Source organism: Phocoena sinus, chromosome 16 (genome assembly GCF_008692025.1).
Source record: "Phocoena sinus isolate mPhoSin1 chromosome 16, mPhoSin1.pri, whole genome shotgun sequence".
Classification (NCBI taxonomy): Eukaryota; Metazoa; Chordata; class Mammalia; order Artiodactyla; family Phocoenidae; genus Phocoena; species Phocoena sinus.
In genome coordinates this window covers 69,464,058-69,485,621 of record NC_045778.1, presented here as the reverse complement: position 1 = coordinate 69,485,621, position 21,564 = coordinate 69,464,058, and the positions used below count along the sequence as shown (strand labels likewise).

Below are 21,564 nucleotides of genomic sequence, written 5' to 3'. Positions count from 1 at the left end.
GAAGCAGTTCCTCTGAAATGTAGACTCCCAGGATAATAGGATTCCTGTCTTTAGACAGAAACCAAATTTACCAGCAGAAAATCCTTTTGTGACTGCAAATCCAGACCAGTCCTAACCAGACAGTTTTCCAACCCAGGCCTCTGCTCAGGGTGGAGGCTGGATGCATCCCCTCGCTCTGTTACCCTTCCCCTGTAAGTGTTCTTTCCCCATAAATTGCCGCAGCCTGGAATAACTTCTTTTATATTTGAAGTGTTATCTCCCATCTGCTTATTTACTAGCAGGTGTTACCTTTGGGATTATGATGCAGCTGGGTGTTCACTGCTCCTGAGCTGTGTGATCAGAATTACTAAAGTAATTAAAGTAAGATAACTAAAGCACCTTGCACTAGCTTGGTTTCGTCCTGTGCTGCGTCACACTTCCCTGTGGAAATCCCCTACCCCGTGCTTCTGAGTGTGGGCTTTGTAGTCAGACGACTTCCTAGTTGTGTAATCTTTTTTTTTTTTTTAACTTTTTATTTTATATTGGAGTAAAGTTGATTAGCAATGTTGTGATAGTTTCGGATGTACAGCAAAGTGATTCAGTGATATATATACATGTATCTGTTCTTTTTCAAATTCTTTTCCCATTTGTTACATAATATTGAGCAGAGTTCCCTGTGTTATATAGTAGGTCCTTGTTGGTTATCCATTTTATACAATTTTTTTTTTTTTGCGGTACGTGGGCCTCTCACTGCTGTGGCCTCTCCCATTGCGGAGCACAGGCTCTGGACGCACAGCCTCAGTGGCCATGGCCCACGGGCCCAGCCACTCCGCGGCACGTGGGATCTTCCCGGACCGGGGCACGAACCTGTGTCCCCTGCATCGGCAGGCGGACTCTCAACCACTGCGCCACCAGGGAAGCCCTTTTCCATTTTAAATACAGCAGTGTGTACCTGTCAATCCCAAACTCTCTAACTATCCCTTCCCCCCACCCTTCCCACCTGATAGCCTTAAGTTCATTCTCTAAGTCTCTGAGTCTGTTTCTGTTTCATAAATAAGTCTTGAACAAGGTATTTGACTCCTAGCCTTGGTGTCTTCCTCTGCACAACAGGAATAATAAAACAGCACCCCCGAAAGGCAGTTGTGATGATTATCTGTGATTGCGAGTGTAAATCAGTTAACACAGGGCCTAGAACATAGTAAGTGTTCAATAAATTGTACTTGTTACAATAATAGAATGGTGTTACAGAGTTACATATTGAGATGTCATAAGTTCAAGAATCTGTAGCTTCATATGGGAGATGCTCCAATAGTGGTATTGGATGGTAACTGTATTTTCCCTGATCCAATAATTGAACTGAGAAGTACAGAGAGAACAACTCAGATTATTTGAAATCAGAAGTATCCCAGAAACCTGGAGGAATTGACCATTGAGCTTGCAATTTTGTAGGGTCAGGATTGATGCACTGTGAAACAGAAGCAAAATAAACACAAAACAAGAGAAAATTAAGTGCTGGGTGACAGTGCAGGTATTTAGTGCTTTAGGACTTGGAGGAGAATGAAATACTTTATTACTGTAAGCTACAGTGAGAGCTTCAGAGAAGCTTCAGACGACTGACCAAGAAGTGGTCAGGAGGCCTCACTTGTATATTTATATGAATGGACAGCAGACGATTTTAGTGTCTGTCTTTGGGGTTGGCCTGCCAGAGTTCAAAACCACTCAGCACAGTGAGAAGTGCTCAGCAATGTAGTTTCTTCTTAAATATCTAAATAGCTATTGTGGGTCATGTTATTGAATATCTCTGAAATGAGACCAAGAACTTTAGACTTGATGGATTGGGACTGAGAGAGATAACGGAAGTTATTTTATTTTTATTTTAATAGACTTTCACTTTTAGAGCAGTCTTAGATTTAAAGAAAATTCAGCAAGATAGTACAGAGAGTTTCCGTATACTAGTTTTCCATATGAGTAGCATCTTACATTAATATAATTCTTTTGTTATAGTTAATGAACCAAAACTGACACACTGTTACCTTAAGTCTATACTTTGTATTTTCTTGGTTTTATCTGATGTCTTTTTTCTGTTCTGGGATCCCATCCAGGATACCACACTACCTTTAGTCATCAAGGCTCCTCTTGGCTGTGACGATATAACTTTCCTCCTTGTTTTTGATGATCTTGACGATTTTGACGAGTACTGGTCTGGCACTTTGGGGATTTTCTCATGATTAGACTAGGATTATGAGGTTTGGGGGCAAGGAAGGTCACAGGGGCAAAGTACTAGTTTTCATCACATCATATCAAAGGTACATGCTATCAATACGACTTGTTGATGTTGACCTTGACCACCTGGGTGAGGTAGTGCTTTTCAGGTTTGTCTGCTGTAAAGTTTCTCTCCCACTCCCCCTTCCATACTGTCCCCTCTGGAAGGAGGTCACCAAGCACAGCCCAAACTTAAGGAGTGGGGAGTGATGCCCCACTCCTTTGAGTTGCCTACTCTTTGCAGGTCACATTGAAGAAGAAGGAGCCAGGGAGCAGGGAACTCTCAGCAATCTGAGAAAAAGGGGTTGAAGAGTGGATTCATGTGCTGAGAGAAGGGATGACTAAGGGATGTGAGAGTGGACAGAATTTCATGGGAGATGAAAGAGAGGGTGGGATCAGGATGGCTGCAAGGCTCCAAGCGTCAGTGATTAGGGGATCGTTCGGGTGTAAAGAGCACTGCATTGGTTTATTGGCAACTCTCTGTTTCATGGCTGTGTCACCTTGGGTGAGTCACTCTGTTCCTCCGAGTCTTAGTTTGCCCATTTGTAAAACGTGCTTGACAGTTTCTGCTCTTCCTACCTTGTTGGGCTCTCATGAGAGTAACATGAGATAATGTAGACGGAAGGGCTTTGAAAGCCATCAAGCCTGTGTGGTTTCAAAGGCTGGTGAAGGGAGTGACGGTGCTAATGACAGGGAAGCGTACTTGGGAGGGGGATTTATTACCTGGGAGATTCTGAATAATTCAGATAACCCAGGGCAAGGTATAACGCATACTGAGGATGCTGTCATAGGCTGTGATAGTCACCTGCTAAGGAGATTTTTATTTCAAATATGCTGTCTCAGATATTCTGATTCTGCTGGTCTAGTTGCATGGTCTATCCCTCAGAAGGAAAGAACTTGGGTAAGACGAGGCTGGTTCTGGAATATTAGGAGGGACTCCACCTAATCTTTTCAACTTTCCTCTTACAGCCTTTAATGTCCTCTGCTTGGCGGCACTGAAGGTAACAGGTTTCCTTAATGATCTCAAACTCCCCCCCCACCCCACCCCCACACACAGTCTCATCACCTGCGATCTCTAATAGGCATTTCCAAAGTAACACATCCAAAATGGAACTTTGGTTCTGTTCTATGCTGGAGTCCCAGGGATGAGGCTAACCTGCTTTACTTGACTGTGAAAGGCGGTGTGAAACTCCTCAGTTAGCCTTGCAATAGCCTGTTTTAACTGAGTCTCCAGAATCCCTCCAAACCGGATATTATGCAGTGGACGAATCCCTTTACCTTTTCAGGCAAATAAATTCTTGGCTCTTCATATACATTTCCTCGCTATTCAGGAGATATGCAACCATGCTTTTGGTTTCTCATCGTATTATTCTTATTTTAGCGACAAACTGGTGAGCCATGGAAGATTTTAACCATGTCTGCCCAAATTCCGGGGTAAATCACTGACTACTTGGTACAGCAGAAAAAACTTGGGAAGCCCGAGTGCTGAGTGTACCTCTGTCAATAATTTGCTGCTGACTTTGGGCACAAGGAGCGTAAGCTCTCTGCCCCTCATTTTCCCTATCAGTAGAATACGGAGGGACCACCCAGGCTCTGAAGGATGGAGCAATCAAGTAAAAATTAGCAGCAGAGCTAGTTGGCAAATAAGAGGAGTACAGAATTAATGTCATTTTTTATGTTGCTAGGGGCTCAGCACATTTCAAAAATGTAGGCTTGAGCCAAAGAATATACATTTGGTATTAACCAAACTGCCAAAGGAAGTTATGTAAAAGAAACCTCTTTATTGATCTTTAAAAAGCGGAGAGATTCTTTTGTCTCTACTGATTTGAGTTGGGATGAAATAAATACTGAGTCTCTTTTGGTCTTTGGATTCTATCCTCCAACAAGCAGAGCCCATTTCTTCACATGTAGGTGGTTCTGATAAGCGTCTGCCTGGGCTGATGTATCATGGAAAGGCAAGTAAACGTGATGTAGTCTCTGCTCATCTCTGGGTGAAAATAAAGGTCATCTCTGGGCATGGAGGATTTCGCAGTGTAATATATATTTCCAAAGGGAAATGCCTGCAAAATGCAGGTGCTGAGCCCAGTTCTGACTTCTGTGACTGGTGCCAGCATGGGCATTGGCACCTGAGTTGAGGGCAAAGGGGAGAGCCAAGAAGTGAAAGGATATTTTCCTTCCCTCATCATTACTCAGCATAGCTGGCTTGCTTAGCTATAAAAAATGCAAGTGTCCAGAGAAACCGCAGTGCAATTTCTCATCCAAAAATGCCTTCTCCCTCACAGTCAAGAGATCCACTATGTTCTAATATTGTTTCTGAGGTGGACGGTCTTGTGGGTTACTTTTCTTCACTCTAACTCTTCTCTGTAACTTGCTTAACAGTATTGTCTGAATTCTAAGGGGACAGTAGCTCTTAAACTGTAGTATGCGTAAGAATCGCCTGAGGAGCTTACAAAAATAACAGGTGCCCGACTCACACTCCTTGTTCAGTGGGCTGAGGAATCTGCATATTCAGTACAGGCACAGGGAGTTCTGATGTAGGGGATCAGCAGAGCCACCTTGAGGATTACCACCTGGGTGCCATGCTCAGCTAGCAGTATATTACTGGACACAGTGCATAAGCCTTTATAAACCAAGTCCTAGTTGCTGCTTTTAGAACAGCCCTTGAGCCTGGCTAAATAAATTATTGCCTGACTTAACAACAATCATCGCTGGACTTATAATAATTTCTGATTTCTAAATTTCTGATTTAGACAAGGGGATCATGAGCTTGGGAGTCAGAAAGCCCTGGGTGTAGATCTTTGAGCCTCCACTTACCGTTACTTGAGAAGGCTGCTCAGCTTCTCTGAGGCTTGATTTGCTCAACTGTCAAGGGGGAACGGTATTCCCCAAGTCACTGAGGGAGGGGTGGTGAGGATGAAATAAAATGACTTATATGTGAGCACCTAGCACCGTGCCTGGCACTTAGCAGACAGATGCTCCGTAAATGTTATTTTCCTCCATTCTTATAGGAAGCAGGAGGTTGAAACAAACAAACGAAAAACCGTTTGTTACATAAAGCAGATATTGTTAAGGGAGACTTTTTTTTTTTAATGCCCAGGTGAATAGATTTTTGGCCTTGTTACACATCATTTTGAAAGTCAGTGGTTGTTTAGAGATCTTGGAAGGAAGCCCCTTCTTAATTCCTTTAGATAGTACTGACTTCTGTCGTGAATACGGGTTTCCAAGAGAGATCCCAGCAGGCAGATAAGGAAATGCAGGGGTTTCACGATGTTCATACCTTTGCCGAACACTTTGGGGTCCAGTGCAGAGATTTCAGGTCAGGAGTTTAACCCGAAACTACACCTGCTCCTGGTCTAAATCTCACAAGGAGAACCTTGTTTCTGAGAATTTAACTAGTAATGGATTAATTGGACTGTCTTATTCAAACTCTTTCCAGGCAAAATGAGAACATTACAGTGGTCTGAGGGAAACAATGCACTATTATACTCGTGGTATACAGAGAGCTCCTTGCTGTGAGGTGCTTTCTAAATTCAATTTCAGCAATACCTGCCCACACCCCCCTCCCCCGGTCCAACCTGGTTTTACCGTTTGAAAAAAGAAGTCATCTTTGTTCTTTGTGTCGGTTGATTAATTTTAGGTTCACTGTTCTTATCCCATATCACGCTCATGTAGGTACTTATGTAATACATTTCTGTATATCACACGGCTCCTCCTTCTGAGGACCCAAATCAGAAAAGGAATTTAATAGCACAGAACGCCTCGCTGCATTCTCTGGCTGGACAAACGGCAGGTTCAGTGAAGATCCTTGGGTAGCGTCAAGCAGGTGTCCCCTTGCTGCCTCCACTCTCCGGGTCCTTTGTAAGAGGAGCCAGTAATCCTATTCCTGGGGCACGGCAGTCACAATAACTTCTGTTCTCTGAAGGCCACACTCTGGAAACTGGGAGAATAATCCCTGTAAGCCCCATCATATGATTTTAGAGCCTGGAAAGATCTTCGAAATCCACTGATCCAATTCCCTGTGTTTTACAGGAGAGGAAACTGAGGTTCAGAGAAATCCACGTAGTTACTAATTTATTTATTTATTTGTTTGTTTGTTTATTTTATTTTTTTTTTTTTGCGGTACGCGGGCCTCTCACTGTTGCGGCCTCTCCCACTGCGGAGCACAGGTTCCAGACGCGCAGGCTCAGCGGCCATGGCTCACGGGCCCAGCCGCTCCGCGGCATGTGGGATCTTCCCGGACCGGGGCACAAACCCGTGTCCCCTGCATCGGCAGGCGGACTCTCAACCACTCAGGAACTGTGCACACAATAGGAGGCTCGTAGTGGACATCCAACGGGTTGAGTTGCCAAATGAGGATCAGGAATGACTCTTTGGAGACGAGGAACTAGCCAGTGCCTGCTAACTAAGAAGGAAATAAATGCTAACTGAGCCCCTTTGGTGCACGAGTGTTCTGCTGTGTTCAGAGGAGCTGGAGAAAGAAGGAGGAGTAAAAACGGGGAGAAACACAAAAATACAAACTTTAATAAACGGTTCTCATTGTCAAGGAACTTACAGTCTGCAGTGAACTCCTGGCTGGAAGGCACTTTCTAAATCAAGATAAGGACGTACCGTACACTATTGAACCAAATAAGATCATATACTTAATGACCCAGTTACCTAGTCCTGGAGAAGTCTGGGAGGAAGAGACAAGACTTCTGGCTGCCAGAGGAACAAGCCCAGTGTTTTCCCCACTGGCCTGTTAAAGCCACAGCTCTCTTATTGATCTGTGTGTCCCCGTAATTCTGACATGGGGGCAGAGGCCCCACTGGTGCTTATTGAATCAGTATGTGGCTCATTTGATACTAAAATTCTGGGTATATTTATGCGTGACCACAATGACTGCTTTTGTAGGAATGCTTTCTACTCACATGGATCTTTTTTTGTTTTTCTTTCAGTGGCCCACCCTCAGGACCCTCACCACCCATCAGAGAAGCCTGTCATTCACTGCCATAAATGTGGGGAGACGTGCAAGGGTGAAGTGCTTCGGGTCCAGACCAAACATTTCCACATCAAATGTTTCACCTGCAAAGGTATGGAGCCTCCAGCTTCCTGGCTGTGTGCCATGTCCTTGCCTTGGAGGGTGCCCCATCCCCTTAACTCCACACCAGTTCACCAGATGATAAATGAATGTGCTCCCAGACCTTAGAATTGCTCACCTTCTCTAATTTGGGAATGGATTAAACTTAAGGGGGAGACTGAGCTCCCCCCACCCCCAAGACCAGCAGTACACTGTCTTTGGGTGTTCACTGAGGTTCCTGATCCTAGGAGGGGAGACTTATTGTGGAAGAGCAATGAAAATGGGGTTTTGTGTTTTGTTTTGTTTTTCTTTTTGGCTGTGCCACACGGCATATGGGGTCTTAGTTCCCCAACCAGGGATCAAACCCGTGACCCCTGCTATGGAAGCATGGAGTCTTAACCACTGGACTGCCAGAGAAGTCCCAAGTTTATATTTCTTTTTTAAAAAATTAAAAAAAATTTTTTTTGTTGAAGTATAGTTGATTTACAATGTTGTGTTAGTTTCTAGTGTACAGCAAAGTGATTCAGTTATACATATATTTATGTATTCTTTTCCATTCTGGTTTGTCACAGGCTACTGAATGTGGTTCCCTGTGCTATACTGTAGGACCTTGCTGTTTATCTGTACTTTATATTTCTTTTTCACTGAGACGAGGGACTCCTACTTCAAAGTAACCATGTCCCAAAGCCATTTTTTAAAGGAGGACTGGAAAACTTTAAGATTGGGGTGCTAGGACACTGGCTTCTGTGCGTGCTTGTGTGTGTGTGTGTGTGTGTGTGTGTGTGTGTGTGTGTTGAGAAATGAGAATTAAGCAAGAACACTTGGAAGGCCTCCAAGCAGGAAAACACTTCCCATTTAAGAAGTGACCCATCTGTGGTTGATTTCTGTTAACAAGCCCCCCTTTTTGGGTGTGCAACTCTTGGCATCTACGTATGAAATGTGCTGTCCTGTTATTCTGGAGCCAGGGCATGGCCAAGTGGCCAAGGAAGAAGAGAGTAGTTTCTGTGTGTTTATTTGAGAAATATGTTACTTGAGCTAAGGGCATGTCTGGATAGCTCAGGCTGGGGTTCAGTGATGTTGGAAGAGGCAGAAGAGGGGCAAGGCTATGAGCCTGCTCTGTAGCTTTACTCTGAGCTCTGCACGTGGTACCCACATTCATTCCTGGAAACCGTGTTTCATTTTGAGCTCTGCACGTGGTACCCACATTCATTCCTGGAAACCGTGTTTCATTTTGAGCCCCTTAGGCTACAAAGGGTCAGCATTGCCATCTTAACCAGCTGTCCCCGGGGTCTCTCATGTAAGCTCCAGGCTGCCTAGAACCCTCAAGTACATGATCAAAGGCGGCGGGCAAAAGCTTTTCTGGAGTCCACAGCTGTTTCTTTCACTGAGTGTAACCTTTTCAGGAAAAAGAGCACTGGCATATAGCTCGGGTAAAAAGGTGGAGGGGAAGGAAGGGCATGAGTTTGGCTCCCATTGAGCGTGACAGAGATGACAAAGGCTATAATGCACATCATATATAGAGAGAGTCTTTGATCCTCCTGGAAATCCCTATGAGCAAGTATGATAAATCCCCAGTTTTCCGACAACCCAAGTTGGTTATCAGGAAACATCAGGGTCACACCCAGGGTACTGACTGTGTCTGCACTCTGTGTGCCTTAAGTCCTGCCATTGCCGCTAAAGCAGCTCTATGGTCTCAGGCAAGTGACCTCTGTGTAGCTCTGTGTCCTTATCTGTAAAAGAAAGAGACTAGACCGCGTGATATTTAAATCACCCCAGGTCTGAAGTTTGCCAATTCTATATACACATAACCATATCTCTACATAATACAGAACCCAGAGGTACTGAATTAGAGCCTTTTAGGTAGCACTTCAGAAAAAAGTATAACTTCTGCTTACATCCAGATTGGCTTACTTGGGGTCAGGCATTATATTTTGTTTTATTTTTTGTTCATAGATTTCCTGAGACATGGCTTAAGGAGTAGGTTTGGTATGAAATAAACAGAAAAAAGTAAACAAGGGCAGCCCTGTATGTAGTTTATATTTCTAGTTGAAAGTACAAAGTGTTAGTCTCCGGGTGGTCACTGTTCAACACATCAAGATATTAGAAGACACATTCGTTTATCCCCCGGGAGGTAGAAGTTTCCATGCTTTTCTTCTAGTTTAAATCGAAGGACTGAATGTAAGTTATTTATGTTGGAAAGTTGTACCATATGTACTTTGTTTCATGCTATCAATATGTTCCTGAAAAGTTGAATTTTTTTATAAATTACATCATATTTTGAGAACACGTCATTCATAGGAATTATTTTTAGTTTAAACAAAATTTTACTAAAATAAATGTCATCGGTTCTTGTAAATTTGTATTTTCCCATACTTTATCTGTCAAGTCTGCTGTCTTATGTCTCCAACTTACTGGGGTCACCCCTTTTTTTTACTATCCAAAGAAAGTGTTTAAGCTCCCCGTGTCTTATACTCTAGCAAGTTTATGCCTTTTCCCCAAGATTCTAGAGTCGTGTTGTCTAGTAGAAACGTGATGCAAGCCACATACATGATTCTGAATTTTCTAATAGCTATATTAAAAAGGTATAAGGGGACAGGTGCAGTTCACTTTCATAATATATTTTTTATTTGTCCTTACAGACCCCAAATAGTGTCATTTCAACAAGTAATTAAAATAAAAATTACTGAGACATTTGACGTTCTTTTCCTTTCATACCAGCTTACAGTGCATCTCAGTTTGGACCAGTCAGTCACATTTCAGCCGTTCAATAGCCACAGCTAGTTAGTAGCTATAGTACTGGACAACACAGCTCTAGAGATTCCTCGAGGTTTACATCCTTGTGGTCCCCTTTTGCTCTAAACTCTTGCCACTCCCCAATTCTTCGTCTCCCCTTTATGAGTGCTGTGCCTTTCGCATGGCTTCACCCCATGCTGGACACCATGTCTCTTCCTCCTTTTCCCAAAGTACCACTTCACAAAGCAGCTGTTTTCAGCAGAGTTTACTGAATGTCTGGGATAATGGAGGGAGTTATAGCACAGGATAGACAACTGCCTTGTATTCTCAGGCTTTCTCTTTCCTTCCATCCTTCCTTCTTCCCTCCCTCCCTCCCTCCGTTCTTTCTTCCTTTCCTTCCTTCCTTCTTTCTATTAACTGGAAAAGTCTATTAATAGACTTTAATTTTTAGAGCAATTTTACATTTACAGAAAAATTGAGCAGAAAGTACAGATGAGGGCCATTTCTCATACTTATTCAGAACCTCATCTGCTACCATCTTGGTAGGGCTTCCTCTCTCTACAAAGGCCCTTCACCTCTCCATCCCAGGGGCCCCAACTTCCTTCTCCCTCATTGTCAGATCAGGAGTCTAAATTACCTTAGGGTGTCTACGTTTTATAAGCTCATTAGGAGGGTTTCCCAGAGGAAACAAAAATCTCCTTGAAGAATGCTGTCTTCGTCCTAACCTAAGTGGCCCAGACTGCAGCTAAGTCTTAAAACAACCGTTTTGTTTTCTTTCTGTTACATCTAAAGCAGAGGTGTCATTTTTACACAAATAACAAGTGTTGGCGAGGATGTGGAGAAAAGGGAACCCTCGTGCACTGTCGGTGGGAATGTAAATTGGTGTAGCCACTATGGAGAACAGTATGGAGGTTTCTCAGAAAATAAAATATAGAACTACCATATGATTAAACTGTTCCATTTCTGGGTATTTATCCAAAAACATATGAAGACACTAATTCAAAATGATATATGCACCCCTATGTTCACTGCAGTGTTATTTACAATAACCAAGATATGGAAGCAACCTAAGTGCGCATCAATAGATGAGTGGATAAAGAAGATGTGATATACAATGGATATTACCCAGTCACAGAGAAAGAATAAAATCTTGCCATCTGCAAAAGAATAAATGAATGGGTCCAGAGGGTATTGTGCTAAGTGAAATAAGTCAGACAGCAACAAATACTGTATGATTTCACTTATATGTGTAATCTAAAAAACAGAACAAGTGAGCAACCATAACAAAGCAGAAACAAGAGTCATAGATACAGAGAACAAACAGGTGGATGCCAGAGCGGAGGAGGAAGGTGTGGGGGAGAAATAGGTGAGGGAGATTAAGAGGTGCAGACTCCCAGCTGCAAAATAAATGAACCACTGGTGTGAAATGTACAGCGTGGGGACTACAGTCAATATTTATGTAATACCTCTGTGTGGTGGCAGATTGTAACCAGACTTGTCGTGGTGATCATTTTGAAATGTATAGAGATGTTAAATCACTGTGCTGTGTACCAGGAACTAACATAGTGTTGCAGGTCAATTATACTTCAAAAACAAACTCACAGAGAAACAGATCAGAACTGCGGTCCCCAGAGGCGGAGGTGGGGGGAATTGGATGAAGGTGGTCAAAAGGTACAAACTCCCAGTTATAAGATAAATAAGTACCAGAGATGTAATGTACGATGTGATAAATATAATCAACACTGTTGTATGTTACATGTGAAAGTTAAGAGAGTAAAGCTTAAGTTTTCTTCGCAAGGAAAAAAAATTTTTTTTTCTATTTCTTTAATTCTGCGTCTGTATGAGATGATGGATGTTCACTAAACTTACTGGTCATAATTTCATGGTGTATGTGAGTCAAATCGTTATGCTGTGCATCTTCAACTTATACAGCGCTGTATGTCAGTTATGTCTCAATAAAACTGGAAGGAAAAACAAAATAGAGATGCTATGTTCCGATTGTGAGCTAATGCCCCAGGATGGAGGATTTGGGGTGGAGAGCATTTGCTAAAACAATCCTGGGCTTTTGGTCAAGACCTGGCTGAGTGCGGGAGGAGGAACATTCAGGTTCTGACCACGAGGTGACTCAGGATCTCCCGGGGATTGTCTCTCCTCCCTCCTACCAGCTGTCCTTCATACATATACCATGGTGCCAAAGCCTCGTAGTTCTTGAATGGGACCTGAGGGGGCTTTCCGCAATTAGAAGGAAAACCCTAAGATGCAAATACCCGTGGAAATAAAAAGCAGAGATGAACTCTTTTACTAAGAATGGATTTTGAAGGAGGAGGGACAAAGAGGACACTGAACCTCTTACATGAGAGCTAGACAAATATGAAGGTGGGACAGGGTTGCAGTGGAGGAATTAGACTTCATAACACAAACTTAAACCCATAAGCAGTCCACGTCTTCATAGGTTTAGCTGGAACAGGGTCAGGGTTGGTGAGCAGGAATTTTGTTGGTGAACCTATATCACTTCCTGAAACGTCTGGTATCTTGGGATCTGATGGTCCAAGAGTTATGTAGCCAATTAGTACATGTTAATGGAACACATACTCCATGCAAGATATTATGCTAAATGCTGAGAAAAGAAAGAGCACAGCCTGTTTGTGTGCTGACACACATACGTGTTTGTGTGTCAGAGAACTCATGGGGTATTTGAAGAGATATACATAAGCAACATGTATTATATTGAGTAATAAGTGCTGTGATGGAGAGAAATATAGCATGTGGACTGGGGGCAGGGAGATAGATGCAGAAGGGGGTAGAATGGTAGTCAGGTGGAAATAATGTAAGGTGTCACCAGGTGTGATAGGGACTCAGGGACAGATTGAAAAAGTTAAGGTTGCTAGGATTTTATGTCTGATTGAATATGAGGAATGAAGAAGGATCCAGGTTTCCAGTTGGACTGCCTGGGTGGACAGATGGTTGCCACCAACTAAGGATATACAGCAGCACTGGATAGGCTAGTGCAGGGAGAGAGCTCAGTTTGGGATACATTGAGGCTGAGCCCACATGGTCCATACAGAGTCTTATAGGCTTAGCACTAGAGAGGTACTGGTCTGTGTTGGGAAGAAGGATTCGAAAGTGTTTGGCATCCAGATAATGGCTGAAGCTCTGTAATTGTGTGTGGAATTCCCCTGGGAAAGGGCAAAAGGCAGGAACTGAAGAATAACGATGCCAGCGTCTCAAGGAAGTAGAACCTAATTTCCATTTGTAACCTTGGAAAATGTGCCCATCTGGTAATGAGATGGGGAAAGTGATTTAATTAATGGATGGATTCTATAATTAAAAGAAAAGGAGATCCCCAAAGCTTCTGTTATTCTCTATAATAACCCAATGGAGATAAAATATGGCTGCAGGCTTCTGGATGGAGCTATTCTTTATCTTCAGTACTCAGTGGCTTTGTTTTTCATGCTTGCCCATTAGCAGCAACCATCCAACTAACTTAAAAGAGGTGGTTTTTTTTAATGCTATCCATTCATTCTGCTATTGTTCCAGTGATATGATCTTTTTTTTTTTTTTTTTCGGTATGCGGGCCTCTCACTGCTGTGGCCTCTCCCGTTCTAGACGCACAGGCTCAGCGACCATGGCTCACGGGCCCAGCCGCTCCACGGCATGTGGGATCTTCCCGGACCGGGGCGCGAACCCGTGTCCCCTGCATCGGCAGGCGGACTCTCAACCACTGAGCCACCAGGGAAGCCCCAATGATCATTTATTAATGTAGCACCTTGTCTGCATCATGATTATAATACATGCTCTGTAAGAGAATAAGAAACCTGTTTAAATAGTATAGATTTAATATTTAATAACTACATATTTAATAGTTGATTAAATTTAAGTATAATTATATACACAGTTCATCATATACATTGTTGATACATTATATTGTTCATTATAATTATTGTTGTCTATCTTGAGCATTTTTTTTCAGGATAATGCCCTAGATCCAGTTTTCTTCCAGAAAGTTCTAGAGCATTTAGAAACGATCAGGGACCAGAGGATTGAGAAGGGCTATCTAGCTAAATGTTCTGTTTTCAGTGAGCCTTTCCTGGACTATACTGTATAAGATTTCAGCTGCTCCCTATACCATATCTCTTTCTGCTGTATCTTTTTTCCTTAACATTTATCATTATTTAGTGTATTTTATTCATGTATCTTTACCCCCTACTAAAGAGTAAGCTCCCCTCGAGGGCAGAGATTTTTGTCTGTTTTTTGTTTTTTGTTTTGCGGTACGCGGGCCTCTCACTGCCGTGGCCTCTCACGTTGCGGAGCACAGGCTCCGGACGCGCAGGCTCCGGACGCGCAGGCTCAGCGGCCACAGCTCACGGGCCCAGCCGCTCCGCGGCACGTGGGATCCTCCCAGACAGGGGCACGAACCCGTGTCCCCTGAATCGGCAGGCGGACCCCCAACCACTGCACCACCAGGGAAGCCCTTTTGCCTGTTTTGTTTACCACTGTGTACCTGGTACCTAAAACAATGCCCGATGTATTAGGTGCCCAATAAGGGGAAAGCTGACTGAATGAATGAATGACCAGTAACCGTGTATTTCTTTGTCACTTGAATATTTGTAAGTGTTTCTAATGGCATAGCTAGTCAATAAGATTTATTGAGTGCTTACTATGATATATGCCCTCAAATGCTTACTAGACAGCAACATTATCTTTTGAAAAGAACGAGTGTAAGTAAAGCTATCTGTCATCGATTACAGAGCTACACGTCTGCCTGGCAGATGGAACAGATAAGAGAACTTGTGCTGAAGGCTACTGTCAGGCAGCGCTTGGGTGAGATGTTGCTGCTGTTTAGTTCTTTATGCTGGTTTAGACCCTTAGCTTTCACTTAACCCACTGGATATAACCCACTGCATGTGGGTTATTTTCCGACTCAAGTGGACATTGATGAAGCTCTAGTAAAATGGAAGCAATTTCTTATATTCCCTAAGTGCTGAGCTCGGGCTTTTCCTATTTAGAGAATCTGACTCATTTGGAAATTGATTAAATGGAAGAATTAATCAGGATGCAAGAAAAATAAGTCCGATGCAAATGTGCTCCCTTCGCACAGCAAATCAGAAACCACTTTCATGCCATCTTTTGTTGATAAAAGAATAATCCTAAAAAAAAAAAAAAAAAAAAGAATAATCCTGTGTAGCTTATCTTTTGAATTTTGCACCATGTTAAAGTGTTACCTAGTCAACTAAATATAATTTAGATTATAAGGTTTTGAATTCCAAAGTGAAATAGGATAAAGGCTCAGAACTTCTCCAAAATACGCTGCTTAACAATTTTGACTCTTGCTGGGAGATAATTATCCATGGGTCTCTTGTGAGCATAGGCGCCGGTAGCTTGTTGTTCTGAATTATCTTTCCAAGGATGTTTGTATAGTGAACATTCTTGGAAGATAGAGATAGTGTTTCCCTCTGGAGTAGGGGATGGATTTCTTTGCTGTCTAGTATAATAAAGATAATGTCTGCGTCTAGAACAAAGGTTGGATAGATTTGCTTGCAGCTCATTATGAAAGATTGGGGCTTCCTAAGCTCAGGGTTCCTCAGTGACACAAACCCCCTGCACGAGCAGCATCCTGGTGACCTGCTTGTCTTGCCTCTGAGGGATTTGGGGGGTCATGGGGAATGGGTAACAAATATGAAGCTCATGTTACTCGCCCTAAGTCATAAAGTCTTTCGCTTCTTTTTTTTTGCGGTACGCGGGCCTCTCACTGTTGTGGCCTCTCCCGTTGTGAAGCACAGGCTCCGGACGCGCAGGCTTAGCGGCCATGGCTCACAGGCCTAGCCGCTCCACGGCATGTGGGATCCTCCTGGACCGGGGCGCGAACCCGTGTCCCCTGCATCGGCAGGCAGACTCTCAACCACTGCGCCACCAGGGAAGTCCTGGCTTCTTAAAAAAAAAAAAAGTCTTTTGCTTCTGACCCAGGAGTGTCATGTTTTCTGCCAGCATCTGTGAAATCAGGGCAGTCTAACTTGTTAGCTTGCAGGTAAAAATCTCAAGTTCTTTATAGTTCCTGAGAGCTCTGTTTTGTGTCCATGGAAGCTTACTTTTTGAGAAAGGGAACGCTGAAGTTCACCCAGCTTGATCAAAGAAGAACACATTTTCTAAGAAGATGATTTGTACAACAAAGGTTATGGGAGTGTGTATATCATAGAGGAGGGAGGAAAACGGAAATGTTCCTCAAGCATTTTTAAAGCAAGCACTGAACTCATCCCGTTGCTGTTTCTTTTCACGTCCTGACCCTGAACCCTTGGAGTACCCCGTGGTCAGACCTCATCTCTATGTCCACTTTCTAGTGACCTCATCTAGTCTCATGGTTTACAAGCACCATCTGTACCCTGACAAATACCAACTCGATTACTCTCCCCTGCAATCCAGCCTGCTATCGTCAAAGGCCTTCTCAGCATCTCCGGTAGGCCTCTCAAACCTAATTCCTGGTTACTGGCACCATCCCTACCCCCTAACCTTCTCCTCCAGTCTTTTAATTTCAGCAGTTGTCAAGACCTTCCTCCCAGTTGCTCAGGCTAAAAACGTTGGAGTCATTTTCACTCCTCTTTTTCTTTCACATGAAGCAAGTATTCCACCAACAAATCCCTTTGGCCCTATCTTCATAGTATATACAAAAATCTGACCGTTCACACTATCCCAAAGATAATGATCCTACTCCAAGCTGCCATCATGTTTTGCCTGGATTAATAATGGTATTGGGTCTCCCTGCATCTGCCGTTGCCCCCATTCCCCACATTATTCGTAATGCAGTAGCCAAGGTGATCCTTAAAAATAAAGCCAGATCCTGTCACCTTTCCAAAGAATTCCCGCATCTTTCAGAATGAAAGCCAAAGACTTTAATTTGACCTTCAGGGCCCCTCCTCACTGTTACTCCCAGTCATCATGTCCCAGCACTTTCTGGCTCCCTCTGCCAAGCTACACTGACCTGTTTGATTGCTCTTAAACAAACCAAGCATTGAAGAGCCTCAGGACCTTTGCACTTACAGTTCCTTTTGCTTGACAAACTGTTTATCCAGATATGTGCCTGGCGCCCTCCGTCACTTCCTTTGGGTCCCTTCTCAAATGACATTTATCAATGAGATCATCTTTGATACCAACTGATATGGATACATGTGTATCTGTGTGTGTTTACATATATATGTATTTATATACGATTTAAGTTATGTGTGGTTTGTTGGTTGCCTGTCTCCCCCTGCTAGAATGTAGGCACCAACGGGTTTGTACAGCAGGCCTTAGGAGAAAACCTAGCTTACATTAGGCACTCAATAATAATGGTTGAATGAATGAAAGAAATGTTTATCATTGATTGATACTAATTACAGATTATTATTTCCAAATTATTAAATCCAGGTCACCCAGGCTTGATTTCAATCAATGTCTTCTTAAGTGTGGGAAGGAGAAAATTATTTTTGTAGTTCCCAGATACAGCATTTCTCACACAGGGAAAAAATATTCTCTCTTCAATATTTTTTTCAACCCTTCTAATTTCATGAAGCAGAAGATCTGTATAACAAAGAGAGAATAGCTGTCAGGCACAGGGCCTTAATCAGGCAATGATATCAAAGCTCAAACTGAATCACATTATTTAATTATTTATTTCTACAGATACTTTATATAGAGGGCAAGTGGCCCTGGAACTTTTGATTTACAGTAATGGTATACATTTGCCTTTTAAAATAATTGTACTTCATAAAAATGAGATTTATTTGTCTCTATCCTGCCTAAGGAGAGTGCAGGCCTGACTGAGAGCAGAGACCGAGGCCAGGGCCAGCTGAAGGCTTGGGTGGGACTCAGAATACCAAAGCAGGCTCTTCAGCTGCCTTTTTCAGATGCACTTCCATGATTACAGACCATGTAATGAACAACAAAGCCGTGTGGCTGACAGGGTCTTGGTACTCCAGCCGGGTGTCAGGCCTGAGCCTCTGAGGTGGGAGAGCTGAGTTCAGGACATTGGTCCACCAGAGACCTCCCAGCCCCACATAATATCAACTGGTGAGAGCTCTCCCAGAGACCTCTGTCTCAATGCTAAGACGCAACTCCATTCAACAAGAGCAAGCTCCACTGCTGAACACCCCATGCCAGGCAGCTAACAAGACAAGAACACAACCTTACCCATTAGCAGAGAGGCTACCTAAAATCATAACAAGTTCACAGACACGCCAAAACACACCACTGGACGCAGTCCTGCCCGCCAGAAAGACAAGATCCAGCCTTATCCACCAGAACACAGCCACCAGTCCCCTCCACCAGGAAGCCTACACAACCCACTGAACCAACCTTACCCACTGGAGGCAGACACCAAAAGCAGCAGGAACTACGAACCTGCAGCCTGCAAAAAAGAGACCCCAAGCACAGTAAGTTAAGCAAAATGAGAAGACAGAGAAATAGGCAGCAGATGAAGGAGCAAGGTAAAAACCCATCAGATCAAACAAATGAAGAGGAAATAGGCAGTCTACCTGAAAAAGAATTCAGAGTAATGATAGTAAAGATGATCCAAAATCTTGGAAACAGAATGGAGAAAATACAAGAAACGTTTAACAAGGACCTAGAAGAACTAGAGAGGAAACAAACTATGATGAACAGCACAATAAATGAAACTTAAAATTCTCTAGAAGGAATCAATAGCAGAATAACTGAGGCAGAAAAATGGATAAGTGACCTGAAAGATAAAATAGTGGAAATAACTCCCACAGAGCAGAATAAAGAAAAAAGAATGAAAAGAATTGAGGACAGTCTCAGAGACCTCTGAGACAACATTAAACACACCAGCATTCGAATTATAGGGGTCCCAGAAGAAGAGAAAAAGAAAGGGACTGAGAAAATATTTGAAGAGATTATACTTGAAAACTTCGCTAATATGGGAAAGGAAATAGTCAATCAGGTCCAGGAAGTGCAGAAAGTCCCATACAGGATAAATCCAAGGAGAAACATGCCAAGACACATATTAATCAAATTATCAAAAATTAAATCCAAAGGAAAAATATTAAAAGCAGCAAGGGAAAAGCAACAAATAACATACAATGGAATCCCCATAAGGTTAACAGCTGATCTTTCAGCAGAAACTCTGCAAGCCAGAAGGCTGTGGCAGGACATATTTAAAGTGATGAAAGGGGAAAACCTACAACCAAGATTACTCTATCCAGCAAGGATCTCATTCAGATTTGACAGAGAAATTAAAACCTTAACAGACAAGCAAAAGCTAAGGGAATTCAGCACCACCAGACCAGCTTTACAACAAATGCTAAAGGAACTTCTCTAGGCAGGAAACACAAGACAAGGAATAGACCTACAATAATAAACCCAAAACAATTAAGAGAATGGTAATAGGAACATACATATCAGTAATTACCGTAAATGTAAATGGATTAAATGCTTCAACCAAAAGGCATAGACTGGCTGAATGGATACAAAAACGAGACCTGTATATATGCTGTCTACAAGAGACCTACTTCAGACCTAGGGACGCAAACAGACTAAAAGTGAGGGGATGGAAATAGATATTCCATGCAAATGGAAATCAAAAGAAAGCAGGAGTAGCAATTCTCATATCAGACAAAATGAACTTTAAAATAAAGACTATTCAAGAGACAAGGACACTACATAATGATCAAGGGATCAATCCAAGAAGAAGCTATAAAAATTGTAAATAGTTATGCACCCAATATGGGAGCACCTCTCTACATAAGGCAAATGCCAACAACCATAAAAGGAGAAATCGACAGTAACACAATCATAGTAGGGGACTTTAACACCCCACTTTCAACAATGGACAGATCATCCAAAATGAAAATAAATAAGGAAACACAAGCTTTAAATGATACATTAAACAAGATGGACTTAATTGATATTTATAGGACATTCCATCCAAAAACAACAGAATACACTTTCTTCTCAAGTGCTCATAGAACATGCTCCAGGATAGATCATATCTTGGGTCACAAGTCAAGCCTTGGTAAATTTAAGAAAATTGAAGTCGTATCAGGTATCTTTTCTGACCACAACGCTATGAGACTAGATATCAATTACAGGAAACAAACTGTAAAAAATAAAAACACATGGAGGCTAAACAATATACTACTAAATAACCAAGAGATCACTGAAGAAATCGAAGAGGAAATCAAAAAATACCTAGAAACAAATGAAAATGAAAACACCACGACCTAAAACCTATCGGATGCAGCCAAAGCATTTCTAAGAGGGAAGTTTATAGCAATACAATCCTACCTCAAGAAACAAGAAACATCTCAAATAAACAACCTAACCTTACACCTAAAGCAAGTAGAGAAAGAAGAACAAAAATACCCCAAAGTTAGCAGAAGGAAAGAAATTATAAAGATCAGATCAGAAATAAATGAAAAAGAAATGAAGGCAATGATAGCAAAGATCAATAAAACTAAAAGATGGTTCTTTGAGAAGGTAAACAAAAGTGATAAACCAGTAGCCAGACCGATCATGAAAAAAAGGGAAAAGAATCAAATCAATAGAATTAGAAATGAAAAAGGAGAAGTAACAACTGACAGTGCAGAAATACAAAGGATCATGAGAGATTACTACAAGCAACTCTATGCCAATAAAATGGACAACTTGGAAGAAAGAGACAAATACTTAGAAAAGCACAACCCTCCAACACTGAACCAGGAAGAAATAGAAAATGTTAACAGACCAATCACAAGCACTGAAATTGAAACTGTGATTAAAAACCTTCTAACAAACAAAAGCCCAGGACCAGATGGCTTCACAGGCGAATTCTATCAAACAATTAGAGAAGAGCTAACACCTGTCCTTCTCAAACTCTTCCAAAATATAGCAGAGGGAGGAACACTCCCAAACTCATTCTACGAGGCCACCATCACCCTGATACCAAAACCAGACAAAGGTGTCACAAAAAAAAGAAAACTACATGCCAATATCACTGATGAATATAGATGCAAAAATCCTCAACAAAATACTAGCAGACAGAATCCAACAGCATATTAAAAGGATCATATACCATGATCAAGTGGGATTTATCCCAGGAATGCAAGGATTCTTCAATATACAGAAATCAATGTGATACACCATATTAACAAATGGAAGGAGAAAAACCTTATGATCATCTCAATAGTTGCAGGAAAACTTTCAAAAAAATTCAACACCAATTTATGATAAAAACCCTCCAGAAAGTAGGCATAGAGGGAACTTACCTCAACATAATAAAGGCCATATATGAAAAACCCACAACCAACATCGTTCTCAATGGTGAAAAACTGAAACCATTTCCACTAAGATCAGGAACAAGACAGGGTTGCCCACTCTCACCACCATTATTCAACATAGTTTTGGAAGTTTTAGCCACAACAACCAGAGAAGAAAAAGAAATAAAAGGAATCCAAATCGAAAAAGAAGTAGAACTGTCACTGTTTGCAGATGACATGATACTATACATAGAGAATCCTAAAGATGCTACCAGAAACTACTAGGACTAATCAATGAATTCGGTAAAGTGG

The 21,564-nt window shown here is 42.2% G+C and overlaps 1 protein-coding gene across 3 annotated transcripts in view; it reads left to right on the top strand.

Moving 5' to 3' along the window:
• The window catches only part of ABLIM1 (actin binding LIM protein 1), a 327,977-nt gene that overhangs the window by 164,087 nt on the left and 142,326 nt on the right, over positions 1-21,564 (top strand). For all 3 annotated transcript variants that reach the window (XM_032607411.1, XM_032607410.1, XM_032607414.1), the window contains exon 2: positions 7,176-7,310. In XM_032607411.1, coding sequence (XP_032463302.1) covers positions 7,176-7,310 — 135 coding nt within the window. The remainder of the gene's footprint in view (positions 1-7,175; positions 7,311-21,564) is intronic.